At 52.1% G+C, this 19,622-nt stretch overlaps 6 protein-coding genes across 6 annotated transcripts; 1 reads left to right on the top strand and 5 right to left on the bottom strand.

Annotated features, from left to right (window-relative positions):
* The first annotated feature begins 828 nt into the window (after positions 1 to 828).
* On the top strand, positions 829 to 9,454 carry SMAC4_05907 (uncharacterized protein). Its single transcript, XM_024655709.2, has 4 exons — positions 829 to 2,194; positions 2,254 to 2,363; positions 2,625 to 3,913; positions 4,364 to 9,454. The coding sequence occupies exons 1-4, from the start codon at positions 1,220 to 1,222 to the stop codon at positions 8,956 to 8,958; spliced, it is 6,969 nt and encodes a 2,322-aa protein (XP_024511554.1). The 5' UTR covers positions 829 to 1,219; the 3' UTR covers positions 8,959 to 9,454.
* Positions 9,455 to 9,617: 163 nt separating this feature from the next.
* On the bottom strand, positions 9,618 to 10,527 carry SMAC4_05906 (uncharacterized protein; the record flags this gene model as incomplete). Its single annotated transcript, XM_003345701.1, has 2 exons — positions 9,618 to 10,261; positions 10,488 to 10,527. 2 exons carry the CDS (start codon positions 10,525 to 10,527, stop codon positions 9,618 to 9,620), a joined length of 684 nt encoding a protein of 227 aa, XP_003345749.1.
* An 895-nt stretch (positions 10,528 to 11,422) lies between these two features.
* SMAC4_05905 (uncharacterized protein) lies at positions 11,423 to 12,336 on the bottom strand (the record flags this gene model as incomplete). The annotated part of the gene is made up of 2 exons (XM_003345700.1): positions 11,423 to 12,213; positions 12,279 to 12,336. 2 exons carry the CDS (start codon positions 12,334 to 12,336, stop codon positions 11,423 to 11,425), a joined length of 849 nt encoding a protein of 282 aa, XP_003345748.1.
* A 1,133-nt stretch (positions 12,337 to 13,469) lies between these two features.
* On the bottom strand, positions 13,470 to 13,844 carry SMAC4_05904 (uncharacterized protein; the record flags this gene model as incomplete). Its single annotated transcript, XM_003345699.1, has 1 exon — positions 13,470 to 13,844. One exon carries the CDS (start codon positions 13,842 to 13,844, stop codon positions 13,470 to 13,472), a length of 375 nt encoding a protein of 124 aa, XP_003345747.1.
* A 911-nt stretch (positions 13,845 to 14,755) lies between these two features.
* SMAC4_05903 (uncharacterized protein) lies at positions 14,756 to 15,454 on the bottom strand (the record flags this gene model as incomplete). Its single annotated transcript, XM_024655708.1, has 1 exon — positions 14,756 to 15,454. The coding sequence occupies one exon, from the start codon at positions 15,452 to 15,454 to the stop codon at positions 14,756 to 14,758; it is 699 nt and encodes a 232-aa protein (XP_024511553.1).
* A 2,711-nt stretch (positions 15,455 to 18,165) lies between these two features.
* SMAC4_05902 (uncharacterized protein) lies at positions 18,166 to 19,299 on the bottom strand (the record flags this gene model as incomplete). Its single annotated transcript, XM_003345697.1, has 2 exons — positions 18,166 to 19,157; positions 19,251 to 19,299. 2 exons carry the CDS (start codon positions 19,297 to 19,299, stop codon positions 18,166 to 18,168), a joined length of 1,041 nt encoding a protein of 346 aa, XP_003345745.1.
* Between the last annotated feature and the right edge of the window lie 323 nt (positions 19,300 to 19,622).

Below are 19,622 nucleotides of genomic sequence, written 5' to 3'. Positions count from 1 at the left end.
TACCATGCAAAGTAGGATTTTACCTCTACTTTCAGTTCGAATCCAGTCGGTCGTCAGCCACCCTCATCAAAGTCAAAGTCACTCAGTCCCTCTGTCAATCCCTCTCGAGCAAGAGAAAGAGACACTGAGAGAAACCGACAGTGGGACAGACTCACTTACACACAAGCTCGTGATAAATCTCTATAGTGGCCAGTGGCCAAGCATGATATCCAACTCCCAGACTGACCACATCAAGTGTAGTCCAAAGATCTCTTCGGCTCGGTTGACCATGATTGACCATTCCGACAAACCCGTGGTTCCTGTGATGACAGGATGGCAAATGGGCAATAAACCGGAGAAACGAGAAGGAGGAAAGAAAGAAAAAAAAGACGAGACTGACTTGACTGGTCATGTCACACTTTGCACCGCGCTCTTGCAACCTCGTTATTTCCGTCACTTTCGCACTTTGGCAGACGGCCGCGGCTGTTTGAGACCTTTGAGATCCCTATGGTAGTGGGCATTCATCCACCCATCTTAAAAGCCCAGTTCGCTTTACTGAAGCACCGCCGGATTTCCCAAGACGTTTTTGTGCAAGCCTTGTCTCTTTCTTAGCAAGCGCCTTACTCTCCTCCTCTCATCATTTTCAAGCCAGTCGTTGCAGTTTCGCAGCTCCTTTCTGTTCCTGCCCACCGAGAAAAGTCGCAAAGCGAGGCCCCTTCCTTCTACTTATCTTACAAGTGGCCTGCCTAGAAAGCTGAAACGCCTACCGTTAAGGACAGTCCCTCAACCAAGCCGGTCAAGCCACACGACGGCTGCTGCCTTGGTTAAAAGAGTCACAAGCCCTCCCTCAGCTCCATCAGCACCCGGTCCCGCCTCACGCGATAATTGCTGCCAGTCTCTCACTTCTCTGCACGCATTATCTGACAGACGGCTCGCTTAGTTTGTTTTGTTACGACTGACTGAGCTTCCTGTCTTCGACTCATTCTTCTCTCCGTCGTTATCTTTCAAAAGTCTGACGATTCTTGCAACCAACTTTGACTCGCTTGCAGCTTGACTCTCTTCATACGATTCCTTTGTGATTATTGGTTGAAGTGGAAGCTTTCAGTCGACTGTCAGATTTCTCTTGTTTCCTTTTTCCACTGGCCCTGTGGCCTGAATTTGCAACGAGCATGGTATGTGCTCCTTCTCTCTCATCCAATGTTGATAGGGCTTCACTATTTTGACCATCCGCAAACGGCATATGCTAACACTACTACAGGGAAGTGTCAACAGGCAAATCTCGCGCTTCGAAGTCACAGCGGTTTACACCCATCCCCAGGCCACTGCGGACATCGTCCTGGTTCACGGCCTCAACGGCCACCCAGAGAAGACATGGACGGCTGCCAACGGCGTGTTCTGGCCCGCGGACTTGCTCCCAGCGTCGCTGGAGCTCAAGAACCAGCATGCCAACGTCCTGGTTTACGGCTACAATGCCGATGTCTACTCAAGAGGCACCAACACCCCCAGCAACAACTTCATCCACCAGCACGCGCAGTCTCTCGTCACCTCACTCACATCTTTCCGCAAGAGTGAAGGGACCGAAAGACTGCCCATCATATGGGTGGTGCACAGTCTGGGTGGTATAGTAACCAAAAGGGCACTACTATACTCGAACGATATCCGGGCCCATCAACAAGAAGACCTCCGCTCAGTCTTCGTCTCGACCTACGCCATCATTTTCCTCGGCACTCCTCACCAAGGCTCGGACCTGGCCACCTGGGGCCGCATGCTCCAAGCCATGTCGGACGCCGTCATCCCCCGGCGCTTCTTCGAGACCGAGTCCGTCTTGCTCAAGTCACTCAAGAGGGACAACGAGACCTTGCAGGGAATCAACAACCACTTCCTTGACATTTACCAGCGGTTCAAGATCCACATGGTGCACGAAAACCATACTACGGACTTGAGAGGTACCAAGGCGCTGGTGGTGGATGCGAACTCGGCTAGTCCGCAGTTGCAGGGCGTGATTTATTATGGCATTGAGGCGACACATTCGGGCATGTGCAAGTTTGATGGGCAGAATGCGCCTGGATACAGGAATGTGTCGACGGCTATCACCGAGTGGGTGGCGGTGGCTAGGACGGTGATTGATATACGTTGGGAGGCCGAGGAGGAGGAACGGAAGAAACGAGCGGCGGATGAGTACTATGAGAGGAGTGTGCAGGCTATGCAGTCTTATGTGGGTTTCTTTTCCTTTTGAGGTTTTGAAGGGGTAGAGGTGCTAACGAAACATCACAGCGACGCTCGCATTCGCCGGGTTACAGCAACCAACAGTTTCCCTCCATTGGTAGGTTCCGCAGATCACCCTCGCCTTGTTATGGCCATGACCATGACTGCGGCTACGGCCGGTATCTTCCTGCCCCTTTTCCACCCCCACCTGTTACATCCCCTGGTTCTAGACAGCAGCGAGCGAATGGCGGCCCGAGGGTCTGGTCATCGATAGAAGTAGAGGAGGAGACACATCATCATCATCATACCTAGAGTGTTGCTTCACAGCTACATCCTCCATCATACACTCCCCTTTCAGATAATCACAAGGAACATGGGCTGATTTTATTTTGCTGGGATTTTTTTCTCTGGCGTTGGTGCATACCTATAGACAATTACAGTAATGAGACTCTTCTGCTACAACATCGTCCTCACGGTCACCAAAGACCTCCCGAACTCTTACCGCCACTACCGTCGTCTCCTTCCAGATCCGCGTTGTCCACGCGCGAACCAACTTTGGTGTTGGAGCCAGGCGTCATTAGCCCCAGCCAACCCGTTGACGAGAGAAATGAACCCGTCACCACCTCGACAACCGACATTCAACCACAACCACAACCACCCCAGACGCCACCACCAAACCCATCTACACAAATAACCCACCGTCACTCCCAAACCCAGACCTCCTCCCCCGAACAACATCAATTCCAACAACTCCAACAACCAGAACCCCTCTTCATACACCCCGACTCCTTCCGGCCCAACTCCTTCTTCATAGGCCGCGAAGACGAACTCCGCGGTCTCCATGAAATGCTCCAAGACCGCCGTCGCCGCCTCCAAGGCACTTCGGCCGTGCTAATCCAATGTCTCCCCGGCGGCGGCAAGACGCACCTCGCGCGTGAATACGTCTACCGCTACCGCCAACACTACCCGGGGGGAGTGTACTGGGTGCGCGCTAAGAGTAGGGGGGAGGTGGAGAGTGGGTTTTGGAGGATTGCTAGGATGGAGATTATGCGTGCTTCATCCGAGTTGGGTTCGGGGTTGGAAAACAACAACAGCCTGAGCCTGAGAGAAGATCCCAAGACCATGGTGTCTGTGGTTAAACAGTGGTTCAATTCCCGGCAGGAGTGGTTGTTGGTGCTAGATGGGATTCAGTTCGACATACCCGGCCTGTCGGAATTCATCCCGGATGCACGGCATACCAGCATCATTTATACCAGCACCGAGAGGGCCGTCACGGGCGATCCGCGGTTTGATAATCCGCAGGTTATGGAGTTGGGACTGTTGACGCCGCAACAAGCCGTCCAACTCTTACTAACTGAACTCGACCGGGCTCCAGCCCCTTCATCTTCCAACCCCAGCAGTACCGGAAAGGGGGCAACGGCAAAATGGGGAGGATGGCAAAACGAGGAAGAATCCCGCCGCGCTTTGGAGTTAGTGAACCTCATGGGCCGTCTACCACTCATGATCCACGTCGCTGCGCAGCACCTGAAAGCGACGAGAGAGCCGTTGGCAAGGTATCTGGCGGGCTGGAGGGCAAGGAAGCCTGGTTTTGGACAGGTGGCCAATTTGCATGCGTATAAGAAGGTGAGGGAGCAGCTGGATGCGAGGGGGAACCAGGCGGCGCTGAATTTGATGATGGGCGTGTTGGTGTGGTGGGAGCAGTTGGTTCCTGTGGAGATGGTTGTTTTTGGTGAGTATTCTTTTTCTTTCTTTTTTTTTTTTTTTTTTTACTTCTTACTCCGTAGTTGCTTTTGTTTCTCTTGGAAATCTTGCTTTGCTGCTGGAGTGAAAATGAGAAAAGGAGGGGGAAAGAAAGAGGGTGCTTGGGATGGGGAAGAGGGGAGATGTGCTTGGAAGAAGGAACGAATGTGTTTGGAAAGAGGAAAGAGGTGTGTCATGGAGCAGTCAGTAGAGGAGCATGGAAGTGTTGGAGAGGCGTTGGAGAGAGATGCAAAGAAGTGATGGACCAGTGTCTACTCACGGAAAACAACTAAAAAACGGCAGCTCTCAAAGTTAGAAAGCAAGTCAATTCGACTCATGAAAAGAAGGCAAGTGCCTTCAAGTTCGTCAGTCCGAGCGAATCCCTCTCTTTAAAAATATCAACCAACCAACAGAACACATGTATTAACTCCAACAACAGGCCTCCCAGCCCTATCCCGCGACACCCCCGTCAAAACCTGCGATGCGTCCCATAGGAAGACGACGCTTAACAACACCCTCAAAGTGCTCATCAAATTCGCCCTCATCGAACGCACTACCGAATCTGACGACAGTGTCACCCCGCTCACTCGTAGCCCCAGCGCCGCCAGCTCTCAAAAATCCCATCAAAGTCGCGTCCTCGACACTGCCGGGAACTACCACCGCTACGACTCATCCGATTCTCTCGACCTGCTGAGGATTCACTCGGTCATTCAGGCCTTCTTCATCGAGACGCTGGCTGAAGAAAAAACAGCGGTGAGCTGGATCGAGAGGGCGGCCGCGGTTTGGTGTAGGAGTTTTGATGAGGCGCATAGGCGTATGCGTATTACTCAAGACCAAGTGGACAACATTGATATTCCGGCTTCGGTTTCGGGTCCGCGCGTGGGAGTCCCGGATGATTATAGACGGTATTGCATCCATGGACAGAAACTGCTGCAGAATCTTGAGAGGTTTGGGAACGAGAAGAGAGACCCTGACAGGAGGTTGGAGAAGTGGAAGGGAGCGGTGAGACTGAGGGTGGAGGAGGCCGGGAGGGGCGTGGAGGAGTTGAGCCGGTTGGAGAGGTTGGGGAGGGTCACACATACAGCCACTGCTGGTGGTGGTGATGAAGATTGGAGCGGACAAGAGGGGCAAGGAGGCTCGAGACAATGGGGTCAGCACGTGGAAGTGGTGAGTGTGTTTGATCGGAATGGTGGAAGTCAGGGGGGTAGTAGTATGTCCGAAACGGATTCGACGGCTACAACTGCGCCAAGTCACCATGAGAGTCAAGAAGAAGGCCATGTTGGCCCGGGGAGTTGGGAGAGTGCGTTCGGAGGCGCCGAGCTGGATGAGGGGTTCACGCCGATGGAGTCACCGAGTAGTTACTATCATTCGACTTCGGGAGGTCGTCAGAGACCGTCGGGCTTGACGATGACCATGACGGGTCAGATGGCTCCAGGTCCATTTCCCTGGAGAGAGATGATGGAAGTCACCGCACCGTACCCAACGGAGGGAGTCATGCCGCCGACTCCAGGACTAGACAACAAAATCAGGGGCGTGCTGGAAGATGATGAGGGAACTGTGGTCCCACCCCCCGTTGCTGCGTCAACCTACCATGAACCTGCTATCGACGAACCTGTCAACGAACAAGAACAACCCCTCGACGAACTCGACCAAGCAGCTATCACACCTATCGTGGAAACGCCCAGTGTCTACACAGCCCTAGACGGCTTGGAGATTCCCACGCCCGCTCTCGAAACCGGCCTCTTTGAAGAGTGGAACGCCGTCATTCCCAACCACCGCGTCATCAAGAAGCAAGAGTCCCGTCGGTACCGCGACCGGGCTGGATCCTGGAGAGACGTCAGAACCGTCGGCGATCCCAGAGTAGGAGTCACACTGGATGTGGCGGTGGGATCGTTGGCTGGGAAGCCCACCGCGACGGGTGCGGGTGCGTCCATGTCAGGTGTTGTGCCGGTGTGGCCGCCCCATATGTCTAAAACGAGGAAGGTGACGGCTCAGACGCAGAGTGAGGCACAACTGGAACTTAATAAGATTCGGCAGAAGGCGGCGGGTACGCAGGCTGTTGTTCAGGCTCAGGCACAGGCACAGGCTCAGGCACAGGCACAGGCACAGGCTCAGGCTCAGGCACAGGCTCAAGCAGTCAATGAGGGAGTGTCTGGAGGGCTGCAGCTGGGTGATAGCTTGACGCTGCCGATGCCGCCTAGGAAGACCAGTGGTGGAGGATTGTCCACCACCGCCAACGACCTTTCTCCTCCTACGCCATCATCAAGTGGGATACTTTCTCCGAGTGGGTGGTTGAAGAGGTTGAGAGAGGGCTTTGGCTCGAGTGTGCAGAGTGTACCGACGGCGTTTGGTTCGGCATCGCCGAACATGCTACAGGGTCAACAACGGCTTTCTCAGTCAGCGCCGCAGGAGGATGAACTCATGATTGTTCCTGGTCCCATCTTCAGAGGAAGTCGCACGTCCCGCTCGAGTCCGGCGAACCATACCTCGTCACCATTCCCACCGCCTTCATTTGCTGCAACCGCGGATTTGGAGGAATCTACAGTGCGTCCCTCTAGAGCCGCCCATGGGTTCTCCGAGCCTCCTAGTCAAGCTGGCTGGGACCAAGACACGGATTACCTCTCGTCTTCGCAGCCCGTTGGTTCTTTGCCACAATGGGATCGTGTTCTAAGATATACCACTCTTGGACAGGAGCTTAACATACCGTCGAATGCACCGTCGCCACTTCATCCTGTTACCGGAGTTCCGTGTCACACGGTTGCGACCCGACCAGGTCCCTCGCCGCTGATGGTTCCTGGCACGGTCCCGGGACAAGCGCCGACGGGATACACTTCTCAGCCCATGTCAAGAGATCCGTCACATCAGTCGTCTGCATCGGGGATGGTACAATCATCTGGTGGAACAAGCAATCACAGTCCGAGTCCATTGTCGTTGTCTGTGCAGAGTGCTGATGTGTTCTCGTCTTCGGCTCAGATGGTAGCGGGGGTATCGAAGCCTAGGCCGATTATTAATTCTGGGAAGGTGGTTGCTGGAAGTTCTTCACTGATGAACAACAGCAGCAGCCCCGCTGTTTCCGGCACCAATGTTAATCTCGGTAACAGGCCTTCACATATGCAGCTACAAATGCCCTTGATGCCAATCAACATCAACGCTCCCGGGTCAGGCGCAGGTCGACTATCCTCTCAGAAGATTGTACAACAACAGCAGCAGCAGCAACACCGACCAGCATCGTATACAGAAACGGAACCCTCCCCTAGAACTAGGATAGAGAGTGTATTCCCAGGTGTTGACACGAGTTATTCGCGGTGGCAGGAGCAGAACCAGATGCATGTCCCTGACCATCATCAGCAACAAAGTGCTTCCAGCTCTTCCTACACACAATCTCCCACTGCAGGCGGCCATGCCTATCAAAAGTCAGCAACGGCATCCATTGGTCTCGGGGCCCGGACGGCACCCAACGCCGGCAAAACATCTTCTTCAGCCCCTCCTCATCCGCAACCAGCACCCGCTATCCTCTGGCGGAATCTGGGTAGGGGAGTGGGACTCACGAGACGCAGGACAAAGGAACGAATCCAGAATGTTCTTGGTAGTTACGGTAATACAGGAAGATCGGGGTCGCAATCCGTGAGCTCGTTGCCGTCTTTTGGCTTCCCGACCGGATCTGGATCTGGGTCAAGACGGGGAAGTGGACAGCTGATTGGGTCGGGGCAAGGGCAACAACAGCAACAGCATCCGTTGGCGAGTTCGGTTACTTCAAGCGGTGTTGCGGGAAGTTCGGACCTGATGTCGTCTACGATATCTAACATGGGAGGACAGTTTCCTGGCACACCATTTCCCTTGTCTGGTGTTTCTGCACCTGCGGAACGGCCTAGTATTGGTTCGTTGTCTGCGGTGGTCAGTTCAACCGTCACTGGCACCCCAGCGCCTGGAACAATCTTCTCGTTACAAAGTCAAGAACAGCACAGATCCTCCTTCCCAGCTATCGGAACGGGAATAGGAACGGGAGCCGGAGCCGGGGCAGGAGCTGGCATTCTGCTTAGTGACGGCACCATCTTCCAGTTTCCTAGCAGCAGCAGCGGTGTTACTTCATCGCTGACTCCCACGACCAACATCAGCACTGGTTCTACTCCTATGGTTGAACATGCGGTGCCAGAAGCAAATATCGACATGGGTGTCTTCCACGCTATGGAAGAAGACTTCAACAATGATCTACATGGGTTTCCGCCGCCTGGATCACCGGTTGCAAGTGGTTTGGCTTGGGAACATGGTGTGCATCAGCAGCAGCAGCAGCAGTCAAGTGCAAGACCGATGGCCATGCCTATTCAAGGAGGAGGAGCGATGAATACCGGGCTTGGAACGACGCCTAGCAGTGGCAGTGTAGGAGCGCCGTCTATGCCGCCCACGCCGCCGACCGCTTTTACGGGTCTGGGAGTTGCGAGGAGGAAGAGAATCGTTCAGCAGCCATCAACTTCGGGTTCTTCGCCTGGCTTGCAGTCGCCGAATATCAATCCCAATCCGAATACTCCGCCTTTGCATGCCTCATTGCCTATGTTACCTTCTGGGTCGCCGTTGACTTCGGTGTCGATGCTGCCTCAAGGCGCGGTTAACCCACCTTTTCCCTCTTCTGCCAGACCCGTCATCGCGAACCACAATGTTGGTACCGGTACCTCCAGCCCGGCCACCAACGTCAGAGGATCAAGGATAAGGACACGAACTAGAAGCGGAAGTAGTCCTGGACCTTGGAGACCGTCTTCGGCAGTGTCATCGGTGTCTATGGCCTCATTATATAGGCCTTGGGGCCATGGACATGGACATGGGGCGGGTGAAGCTGGTTCTGGTTCGCTGTCGAGGTCGGACAGTCCGGGTTTGGCAAAGGTTGATGGAGGGAGGTGGAGTCCTAGGATGGTTCAGCAGACTCAGCACGCTCAGCAGGGGAAGGAGAGAGAGAGGAGTGGTGACGAGGGTGCAGATGCTGGTAGTGGTGGTGGAGGTGGTAGTGGTAGTGGGACGGGATTAGGGATTTTGCCACTGTGAAGATGGAGATGGAGATGAGTGGTATACTTTGCTGTTTCCTTTGTGCTTATGGGGTTCAAGGCGGCGGTTATGCTGCTTTTCTCACTTGCTGCTTTCATGGGTTGTTTGTTGTTCGTTTGGGAGGTCTGAAAGAGAACTGATGTTCGTTACGATTATGATGATGAGTGCTGGCATAAATGGAGGATATATAAACATATCGTGGCATGGAGCGGGATTGGACCTGAACATATGGGTAAGGTACCTTGACTTTCACTGAAGCTTTGGGCATTGTGCATTACATACTTCAGTATTATTGTCATCTTTTTTGCAGCTGGTGCGGTGGAGGATATAATGGTATCATCGGAGGAATATTTTACTGTCCGCTATTTGCATTTCGGTTCGTCATCACGGCGTTGTTCAGCACATATCTTGATTTTCTTGATCATAGCATTTGGCGGCGCCAAAATACCTAGGTACCTGAGTAGTCATCAATCCCAAGGTACCTTTTCTTCTAACCCTGTTCAACAACAGTGTGCGGCGTGTCTCCAGGCGCTAGTGCAGCCATATTCCCCTCCATCCAGATCCTCTATCACCGGTGTATGAGAGGTCCTGTCTTCACGTCCTCTCCAATGCCCAAAGCGATCAAACTCGCACTCTTGTAGCCCCAGCTAGAAGGAAGTCTAGATCTCCACCGCCAAACAAGGGTCCAACCACTTCCAAGCCGCAGAACCATTCAACAACTCGATCTCCTCAACCCATTTGTTCTGAGAATTTATGGCCTCGGCCTTCACCCCCACCTTTCCCTCGTACTTCACTTCGGCCTGGTCCTCGTCCTCATAACCACTCTCATGCTCCCGCTTAATCCGCCCAACCACTTCCTCTCGCTCTTCGGAGCCGTCTTCCTCCTTCCTAACCGACTCCTCCCTTCCTCCGTTCCTGACCCTAACTCCACCTCCCCTAACGCCAACCTCGTTATCGTTCTCACCCTTCACACCACCCCAACCCTCCACCTCCACATGTCCTTCAATCTCCAAGTCCAAGTTCACCAACTCCGACTCCCTCTCAACCAACCCCTTAACCTCCTCCTCCCGTCTAGCAAGTTCCTTCCCCTCCCTCTCAAGTCTCTCCGCCTCCTTCTCCAACTCCTTCAAACGACGGAGATAAGCGCTCTTGGCTTCCAGCTTCGCAATGCTTTTGCGTAAACGGTTGTTGGTGGCTTTTTGTTTGATGATTCGGGAGCGGAGGGTGCGTTCGGTGGTGGTTTGGGTGGGGGAGGGGCGGTATGCTGAAGGATCAGCGTCGGGGGCTTGGGACGCTTGGGTTGCTAGGGAGTGTTGGATTCGGGGTTAGACTGGTTAGAGGTAGTCTGCGGGGGCCGAGAATGAAAAGGTGGGATGTCAGGGTCGGGTTTGATGGGGCCCGTCTTTGGGAGGGATGTTAGCTACAAGTAGGTGGGTTTGAGGGTGAGGTGATGATGGCGGGAGATTGAAGCTGGCTGGACTGGGTTGGTCTGGCGGACCTGGCAAGCGAGTACTTGTAAAGAGACTTACCGGTTGGAAAGCGAAAGCTGGGGAAGGTCCAGCGCTGCATTATGGATGTTCTCACGGGAAACCTTGGCGTTTGTCTTGGTGGTGATAATAATAGCGTTACTCGGAAATGATGGGTAATGATATCGATGGCGATATGGACTCAGATGGCCAGGATCTTGCGCGTTTTGACCAAGATTCTGGGCGAATTTCTGAGGGATGGGTGAGATTTACGTAATCGTCGTGGAGGCGTTGCTTCAATCGAAGGGCCTTGAAGTGGTGGCCTCGCTTTGAAAGCAATGGAGATTGATACACCTAGCGATATTGATGCGGCGGTGATGAAGGCGATGTTATGGAAAGAATGTGTGCGCCTCTTTGGTGGAGGCAAGATCGTGGATGTGTGGGAAAATGTTGCGAAAGGGACTGAATCTCTCCTGCCAGCCGCCCAGCAAAGAGGTGAGTGAATTCGAGGAGTCAAGTCATCTTTGGTATAAGAGATGAAGGCAAACCGCAATCTTTGCAAACGAGCTGCTGTGTATGTTTCACTGACGAATGATTTGTTGAGGGGACAGTTTCAGCCATCTCAAATTCCTGTCAACGGAAACTCAGCAGAGACGAAACTTTGCTTAGTGCGGATGAAGACGGTATAAGACGGTATCTGGGCGATGTTTCAAGCATAGCTTCAAAGAATTCTCTGAGTAAGTTGATTATATTTCATTCCTTGCAGCGCAGATGGGCAGAAATACGATTCTCTCGTCGATCGTCTGAGCTACTCATCATCTGACCAGCTGATGTTCTATCTAGCAGTAATGAAGAAAGAGCAATGAAGCAATGGGCAAGCGGATGGACTAAAAGCTCCGTTCCATGTCCTCATTCTCGTTCCATGTCCTAAAATCTTCTCAAAATGAACCCTCAGCCTGCGCTCACAACCCGACCAAGCCTTTACAGAGGAGTCTGAATTAAGACCACGAAGAATCCAGCCGCTGAATGTCAAAGAGAGTAATACCGAGCTTTCCAGCGTACTCCTCAAACAGCTTGGCCCATTTCATCGTGTTTAAATGGAACTGCTCGGCCTGTTCCTCCACGATCTCAAGATCCAGACGATTGTCCTCCTTCAGTTGCCTCAGCTCGTCTTCCAATGCAGTCAAGGCTTCAAGGTATTCCTGATATCTCTGGAAGACAGCCTGCTGCTTTAACAGAACGTGCCGCTCCTCCTTTTCCTCCCTGATGCGATCCTTGAGCTTTTTCTCGACCTGCTCGCGGCCGATGGTCATGAGGCTCTCCAGCTCTGCCTCGGTGTTGCGAGGGAGGCTCGGGCCGGGAAGGGCGCTGGGTTGGAGGGCGCTTGGCTTGGGAATGGGCATGGCGAGAACGTTGGGTTTGACGGTGATGGGCTTGTTGACGATGGACTTGACGGCGTTGCTGATTTTGACGAGGGCAAGTGCCCGGACAGTTGGGGCAGCTGGGAGCCGGCTGGAAACACTTGTTACGAGCGGAACGCCGAGGATTAGACGGGGAGCGGTTGAGGGAGCAACGGCTGGCTTGAATATAGCTCTCTTCGGCAATGGCTCAATTTCCTTTGCTTTCTTTGACTCCTCATCTTTCAGGGCAACTGAAGCTTTCTTGACGAAGGCGCGGGTGGCAGGTCGGGTAGTGGTGGCTTTGGCGACGGGTTTCACAACTTTCGCTCGAGCGATTGGCTTGGTGATGCCAGCTGTCTTGGGCGGCAACGCAATGCTGGTCTTGGAAGCTGGCAGAAGGGACGTTGTCAGTCAGTCAGTCAGTCAGTTGCAAAGGGGAACGGAGCTGTCTTACTGCGTACTAGAGGGATTCCCACCGATTCTTCCTTGACGGAACGTCGAGAGTGAGCCATTGTGAGATATGAGCGAACGTCCGTGACCGTGGTGAGAATAAAGTGAGTGCAAGGAAAGAGTGCCTCGAAAATTGTGGTGTATTGCTTGAGGCCAAGGAATGTAGGCGAGATGGTATTCGGTTAAATGAGGACTGCAGAAAGATGTTTGGAGAAGAATCGCAGTTGAAGGAGAAGCTGTAGATTGAGGATGATGCAAGGATGAAGTCTGGCTCTCGAAGCAGGGGCAAGGCCTTTTATAGATTCTGTTCCTTGGCAGCATACTGTCAACATTAGCAGGCGAATAGCTTATTCAAACGAATGGGGATAAGTCACAGAATAGGATGGAATGAAAATGCAGGCAAACAAAGTGCCTGGGTTGCGATACAGTCCCCGTTTCATTATCTAAACTCAGCCAATGATCATCAGCTTGTAGACATTTGTATCTGTGTGCACGGGAACTCCATATGTGCCTCTGATCCTCGGCTGGTTTCCATGAACCGAGCTGTACCTAGATTATCCGTTAAACAGATCTCAATAATTCTAGATGTATCAATGTCTCCTTTACGTCTGCTTGAATCGGTGCGCAGTTCCGAGATCCTGAATTCCTTCCCTGTTCTCCTCCCAAATCCACTTTCCTGTGAAGGTGTGTTCGTTTCAGCGTTAGGGCGTTTGGGAGAATAGGGGTCTCAACGCGCATGGTCCGCAGCTGCAAGCCTGCAACATTAGACCAGCGTTTAGGTTAAACACAGGTGGTTGTAGATTGTTGCAGAGTGTCGCATAGGGATTTTGAACCGAATACGACAAATCGTAGCAGTGCCTTACTAGGTACGCTCTGTATACAAAACTCCAAGATGTGCTAACGCGGAAACGAACACGCCTTGAGCCTCGTTCTCTTCGTCCTCCTCCGCCGTGACTCAAACCTAGAGGTAGTCATCATGCTACAAAATCTCCTCCCCCCAGTCTCCTAGTGAGTGTTGCTCCTCTAACCACTGGTCGATTCGGCCCTCCTCCTGATCATGGTTAGAGGTATCCAGGTCGATCACCGCAATCTCACTTCTCTTTCTTCGAACTCCCACTACCTCAGTTTCTTGCACTTCAACTTCCTCCTATTCCTCCACCGCCGTACCACTCGAGCCATATCCCTCGACCATCTTTCATGTCAACCACTCTTCCACCCACTCTTCCACCTTCTCCTCAACCTCACTCTCCAAATCCTTCAGCTTTTTCTCCAGCACGTTTCCCTTTGCTTCCTCGTGGCTCCACTTGACTTCCAATCCTCGCACACTGGCCGTGTACTTTTTGCACTGTTCGAGATGCTTGATGGGAGCGGCGACGGCGCTGTTTTTCTTCTCCCGTTCCATGAGCCGGGCTTCGAGATTCTTCTTTATGCGTTTTAACGAGGGGTGAACGAAATTGAAAGCATCATCACTGTTGGGTTTGGCTTCGTTGTGGGTAACCGTGCTGCCAGTAGGGATAAACGCGGGAGCGGAAGTGGCTCGGCTTGGTCGGTTGCCTCTGCGAGAGGACATTACAAGGTTTCTGGATGAGGGGGCTCATGTATCTGTCTGGATTGTGTCAGATCAGGATCATTTGTGTAGAAACCTGACCTTGGGTTACATGTCAATAAACGTACCTGGAACAGCAAAACGGTGCTCGGTCGTGTTTTGTATTAAGTTGGAAACTTGCGACTTGGATTGCGTTGAGGAACTGAGGCTTGCGGCACTTGTTTGACAAGTTACCGGTTGAGTTTCTGGGGGGAGAATGAAGTTGGGAGAGAGGGGAAGGGTATGACGGGGTTTTATACTAGTGCTGCACACAAGGCAAGCCTACTCAAGGTAAGGAAAAGCAAGTCAAGCCAATCCAAGGCAAGTCTGGAAAAGATCTCGGCAAGTCAAGGCAAGTTTGGGGTTCGGCTTGCTTTGTTAGGCTTGCCTACCTTTTTCTATAGTACAGCCCCAATTTCTTCCGTAGAGATACCCTACATATAGATCGAATATGAGAATCGAGAGTGGTAAACCCGGTGATAATATACGTATGCAGGTTGTGCAAGCCAACAAGACAAGGCAAGGCAAGTTTAACCCCTGGCTTGCCTTGACTTGCCTCGTGTGCAGCACTGTTTTATACCGATCTATCCAGAACCTTGAGCACTGATACCAGCCGTTCAATGAGATAAACCGCAACGAAGGCATGAATGAAATGGAAAGTAAGGTAGTAAGTGAGTTAACTGTGAGGATAGAAACCTATTGCCTTGAGCTCAAATGAGCAAAATGCAACCTGTAAAAATGATATAAGTACCGAATCATACTGCTATTGCCAGTAAGGCAACCTGAAATTGCTTTCATGTGACGACCTGCCTTCAAATAACCTCAATATCACCCCAGCTATGTAGCCTCAGATGCCTGGATGTTCAGCAACCAGATCCGTTGAGAATCCTGCCAGTTCAGTAGTCGTCCTCATCATTGGCGCAGCAGGACTCCGCGTTCTCTTCCTCATCCGAGTCCTCCTCAGAGTTCTCTGATCCCTCTTTCTCATCCTCCTCGCTTTCGCCTTCGTCTTCCACTACCTCCTCCTCCTCCTCGTCCTCCTCATCTTCCTCGTCCTCCTCTCCAATCTTCAGGGGTCCCTCCAAGCCAAATCGTCCAACCACACTTTCACAATTCTGGATGCTGATCTCCAACCAATGCCCATAGGCCTCAGCCATTGTGACCTTGCCTTCAATATCCTGCAAGCTGGTGACGAACGCCTGGTATTGTTTGAGCTGCTCAAACCTCGCAGAGAGGATGCGGTTCTTGCGTTCTTGTGCGTCAAGACGAGACTGAAATCGGGATTGGATGATTTTGTGGTTCTTCTGGATTTTCTTGAGGTGGTTTCTGTTGAGCTTCTCGGCGCGGCTGCAATGCCTGGTGTCAGAGGGAGCGCTGTCAATGTGAATGGCGATAGGAGGGGTTGTGGTGGGAGCGGGCGCATGAGTGAGTCCAGTGCTTTGCTGGAAAGGATTGCCGCCTACCAAATTGTTAGATGCCAGGTTTGCACGAACTAAAGGATGTGTGCGATGATGAACGGCAACAAAAGACTTACCCGGGACATTAAATTGATAGCCGACAAGCGGACGCAGCTCAGGAAGCTTCCAGTGCTCCATTATGATCGAGTGTCGTGTGCGTGTGCGTGTGCGTGTGATCTGAGACAAGGGTGATAATGATGAGTGGTCGAACTGACGTTGCTTCGCGGTAGAAGATTTCTCTGGCGCTTTGTGCGATAGTGTCTGTGACGGGTCTTCCAAGAGTGGTGCTGGTTCTTCACGAGCAAGTGATACCTGCGATGCCCTCAAAAAAAGCAAAGGCGATCGGCTTCTGGAAGTTTGATGGATGGAGAAGAGGGGGAGGTCAAGGAAGAAGGAGGGGGAGGGGGGATTTTATACCCAATCGGGGGGAAGGGTGAATTCGTGGAGGCTTGAAGGGCAAGTAGTCAAGATGAGATCCATCTTCGAGATGAATGGTGAACTTATGAAACCGATACGTACCCAGATTCACCCCACTTGCAACAAACAAAAGACTGGAGGTTTTATCTTGCTCCCATATGTCGTCCCATCATACGGCACAGGACACACCAATGTGCCGGACTAGCACCGTCTGTGCGGTTCCATCCTGTCCTTCTGGACGACAACCACACCCAGTCACTTTGTGGTAGAACCATCGTCAAATGATAGAAACCGAGTCACCTACTCCAGATGGTCGCGCACCATTCTCTCCTAGTCGTTAACCGAGGCCGTGAACTTTTTCTCAGCCTGTCTCAACGATGCCAGAAGCTTGAGTGATTTTTTTTTTTCGCTACCAGCTCTTCCACCATTTCCTTTAAGGCATTCAGGTGTTTTTGGCAATCCTCAATTTTGGCCATATTGTTCTCCAGCTTTCAATTTAACATCCTCCTCGACTCAATATTTTTCACCAGACTCTTGCGAGCTTTTGGGAAGACATGCGTTGAGTTTTTCTCGACAGTGGCTGTCAGGATCTCGCGGAGTAAAAGCTTGGAGCGTCACGGGATCGATGGCTAGATGGTCGCAGTATGTTCGGGTTTATCGCTCTGCTTCTAGTACCGGTATACATAATGACTCCACCGCTGCGGTGTGAATGCGGCTGAAGTGATGGCAAGCCGTTGTCTTCCAGAGCAAGGCTCTGATTTCCTCCGGTCTTCGACATGGAGAGTGCAAGGGAAAAAGTACGTAGAAAGAGGCTGGGTGGTGTTTGCCAAGAGGGGCGAATGGCGACGGGAGAATGGCGACGGGAGAATGGAGGTGGGCTGGGTTTCTATTCTTTGGTGACCTTGTGAAGGGGCCGAACGAGGAAAGCAATCGAGAGAGGGGAAAGAAAGTGGGGAGAACAAAGTGGCTAACTCTGAGTCTACTGTTAACCTGAATCCCAGGTTCTGCGTGCAGAGTCATTGACCACCAGCTGGCAGGTCGGCATGCGTCCGACATGCATGCACAGAAAAGGGGGGGGGAAAAGAGGGGAAAAAAAAAAAAGGAGTTGTAGTTGGTCAACGATACCAGAAGGTATCCCCTCGTCGGTCACAGCTCGGCCTCGCTAGCCCAGATAGACTTGATGATACAACCATAGAGACTGCAAGTTTGCCTGAGCGATAGTCGTGTCGAAAGCTGCCACCACAAGGATTTGGACCCGTGGCGTTTTGAGCAGATGTCAATGTGGGTGTACTGTGCGTAACACTAGCTGCTGCTCAACCAACTAGCCGTTGTTGTTGGAAAATCTGCCCGGGAAAGGAGCTTATGAGGGACAAAGGGCACTGGTGTCTCGGTGCCTTGGTGCTTCGGACAAGACGGCTTTCATCCTATGTTGGTGGCTCTTTTGGGCTGGCCTTGATACGTCTGCGCCTTTCGAGTCCGGCTTTGAGTGCGACTCTGGTCACATTTGTGAGGACCGAGGGATAGTAAAAGGATATTGATCGAGAAAAGATTCGGCAAAATGCTTGCTGAATGGGTTGTGGTGAAAAATGCACAAGGCGGTCCTGGATTACCGTTTGACAACTGCTCTATTTTGGCAAAGGGGCTTGGCGTTTAAAAGTGCCTTCCCAAATTGTCGTTGCTGTTGAACGATGCCAAATGGGATGGTTATCTCTTATTTTATTTTATCGATCCATATATGGATTTATACTTGTACTTATATCGAAGGCCTCCTCCCTTCTCTCGTCCTTTTTCCTCCTCCTTCAATTAATAAGTTTGCCACTACTCCTAATCTCGTAATGCCTTCGTCTTTGTTCACTCTGTTCACTTCGACAGTTGCTGCCTCATATACACGGGTGACACTCGCCGATATCTCGTCCAACAATCCTTCCTAAACCACACAACTTTGGAAGCACAATAATTCGAAGGTGGAAACGGTTCTGGGTGGCAGTCACAATATAAAGTAGTGAGTAAACTCTTTGTAATTTCCTTGAAACTTCTGCCTCTTTCCTACTTCCGTGAATGATCCCATCAACAGATCAATTGTGCTCTATCTCTCATCCCTTGCCAAACTCTCATCATCACATTTGATCTCATCCAGGGCACTCAACTTGCATTCCGATGTCCATCCTTCAACTGACCCTTCAAACGCCACGGCATAGGCTCCTTGCCACGGTAAACAATGCATCATCAGCCAAACCTCCTTGCGGGTATCCAATTCAAGCATCAATCAGCTTCCAACAGTCCAAGTCCATCCTTGACCACAAAAAAGTCGTAGCTTGCTCAATCCCTCATCTTCGACATCATCCATCATCTCCAAACTCTCAGATGCTAGCTACCATTTGTTCCAGTCCAGTCTGACAGAATCCACAGAATCCTCCGCAAAAGACCCTTGCTCAAGCCTCTTCAAAGCATCCACATCCTTTCCGACCCTCATCACTATCTTCCTCCTTGTCGCTTGTCGATTCCATACGCCTCCTCATTTCCGTCTCGACCTTGTCATTCTCCTTCGTCTCCTCGATTTCCGCATGCAAAGCACGTTCCTCTTCTGCGAGGACAGTCAACTCCCTCCGCAAGCTTCTCTGCAAGGCACCCTCGTGTCTCTCGCAGCCCTTCATGGCGATGCGACGAAATCTCTTTTGCGCTCGCTCGTTGACCTGTTTCTGAATCTTGATTTGGCCCAGGGGCCTGTTGCGGACGCGAAGGGCGGATTGGGCGAAGGGAGGACGATCATCCGGGACAACATCGGACTCTTTATCGTCGTCGGTGTCGGATTCGCAGTCTGCGTCGTATTCCTTTTCCTCTTTGGGAGAGGGAAGAGCCCAGGGTGATGGGTAGGCGTTTTTGCGGCGACGGCGAGCTTGGGCCGCGGCCGGGGGGCTGCTGTAGTTTTTGCCCAACGCGGAGGAATGGGAAGAGCGGACGGCGGCGAGGGTCTCCACATGAGCGCCACCGGCGACGACAGTCACGTCTTGAATGGCGCGACGCCGGGCCTGTAGTTTCCGTCTCCGGGCTTGGAGGATAATTCTGGCCCCTTGCTTTCTCTTCCGAGCCTCGTGGGATTCAACTTGTGGAACATAGACAAGGTCGCCTTCGAACTCATGTTCAATAGCACTGGCGGCGACGGCGGCAGAGTCGTTTTCTGGACCTGAAGCCTCTTCAGAAATAGATATGGGGCCGAGTACCTCGAAGTCTCCGTAGTCTGGTAGGTCATGGCCGAATATCTCGAAGTCTCCGTAGTCCGGTAGGTCATGGCCGTCATCCTTCAGTCCGACAGGAGAGTCTTGTGTATCCGATGCCCAGCCTGATGTGAAAACGTAGAAAGACGACGCGGGAGATAGGGTAGCCGAGGGAGATGGGGTAGCCGGGAGCGAAATGGGTTCAAAGCCTGTATGGTATGTCAGTCCCAAGTTTTGTAGGCTTGTAGCAGCACGATAGGGGGATTTTGGAAGTTAAACATGAAGAGAGAAAAAGTACATACCATGATCCTCAACTTGCCCTGAGGACTGATTGTTGTTGTGTTGCTCCATTGTGATTGAGATTTGAGAGTACCTGATTGTAATCGTACCAGTAGTATGTTATGATGAAAGCGAACAATTGTGAGATGGAAGGGATGGAAAACAGAAAAGGAAAAGATTGACAGAGCTGGGGGGAACCTTGGTCTTCAATAGGAACAAAGTGAAAAACTGACAATATGGCCCTCTGTGCAGATCTCATAATCAATGTGGCTGCGCAGCTCAGATATGTGACATATTTGCCCGTTGTTGTTTTCGCTTTGGGACTTCCGCCACCACCATGTCCGTACTTGCATAGGTATGTGCTGCTTGAAGTTGACCACCTGCAGAGATTCGAA

The sequence above is a fragment of the Sordaria macrospora genome, chromosome 6 (genome assembly GCF_033870435.1).
Source record: "Sordaria macrospora chromosome 6, complete sequence".
NCBI classification, from domain to species: domain Eukaryota; kingdom Fungi; phylum Ascomycota; class Sordariomycetes; order Sordariales; family Sordariaceae; genus Sordaria; species Sordaria macrospora.
Note: the sequence above shows the minus strand (reverse complement) of the source record. Positions and strands in the feature narration are given on the sequence as shown.

What these genes read in the sequence shown, in the direction of transcription:
- SMAC4_05907 (XM_024655709.2), top strand. Translation starts at nt 1,220, where the DNA reads ATGCTAACACTACTACAGGGAAGTGTCAACAGGCAAATCTCGCGCTTC. An exon ending in CATGACTGCGGCTACGGCCG is followed by an intron (nt 2,364 to 2,624) that starts GTATCTTCCTGC and finishes AGACAATTACAG; the next exon opens with TAATGAGACTCTTCTGCTAC. An exon ending in TGTGGAGATGGTTGTTTTTG is followed by an intron (nt 3,914 to 4,363) that starts GTGAGTATTCTT and finishes CTCCAACAACAG; the next exon opens with GCCTCCCAGCCCTATCCCGC.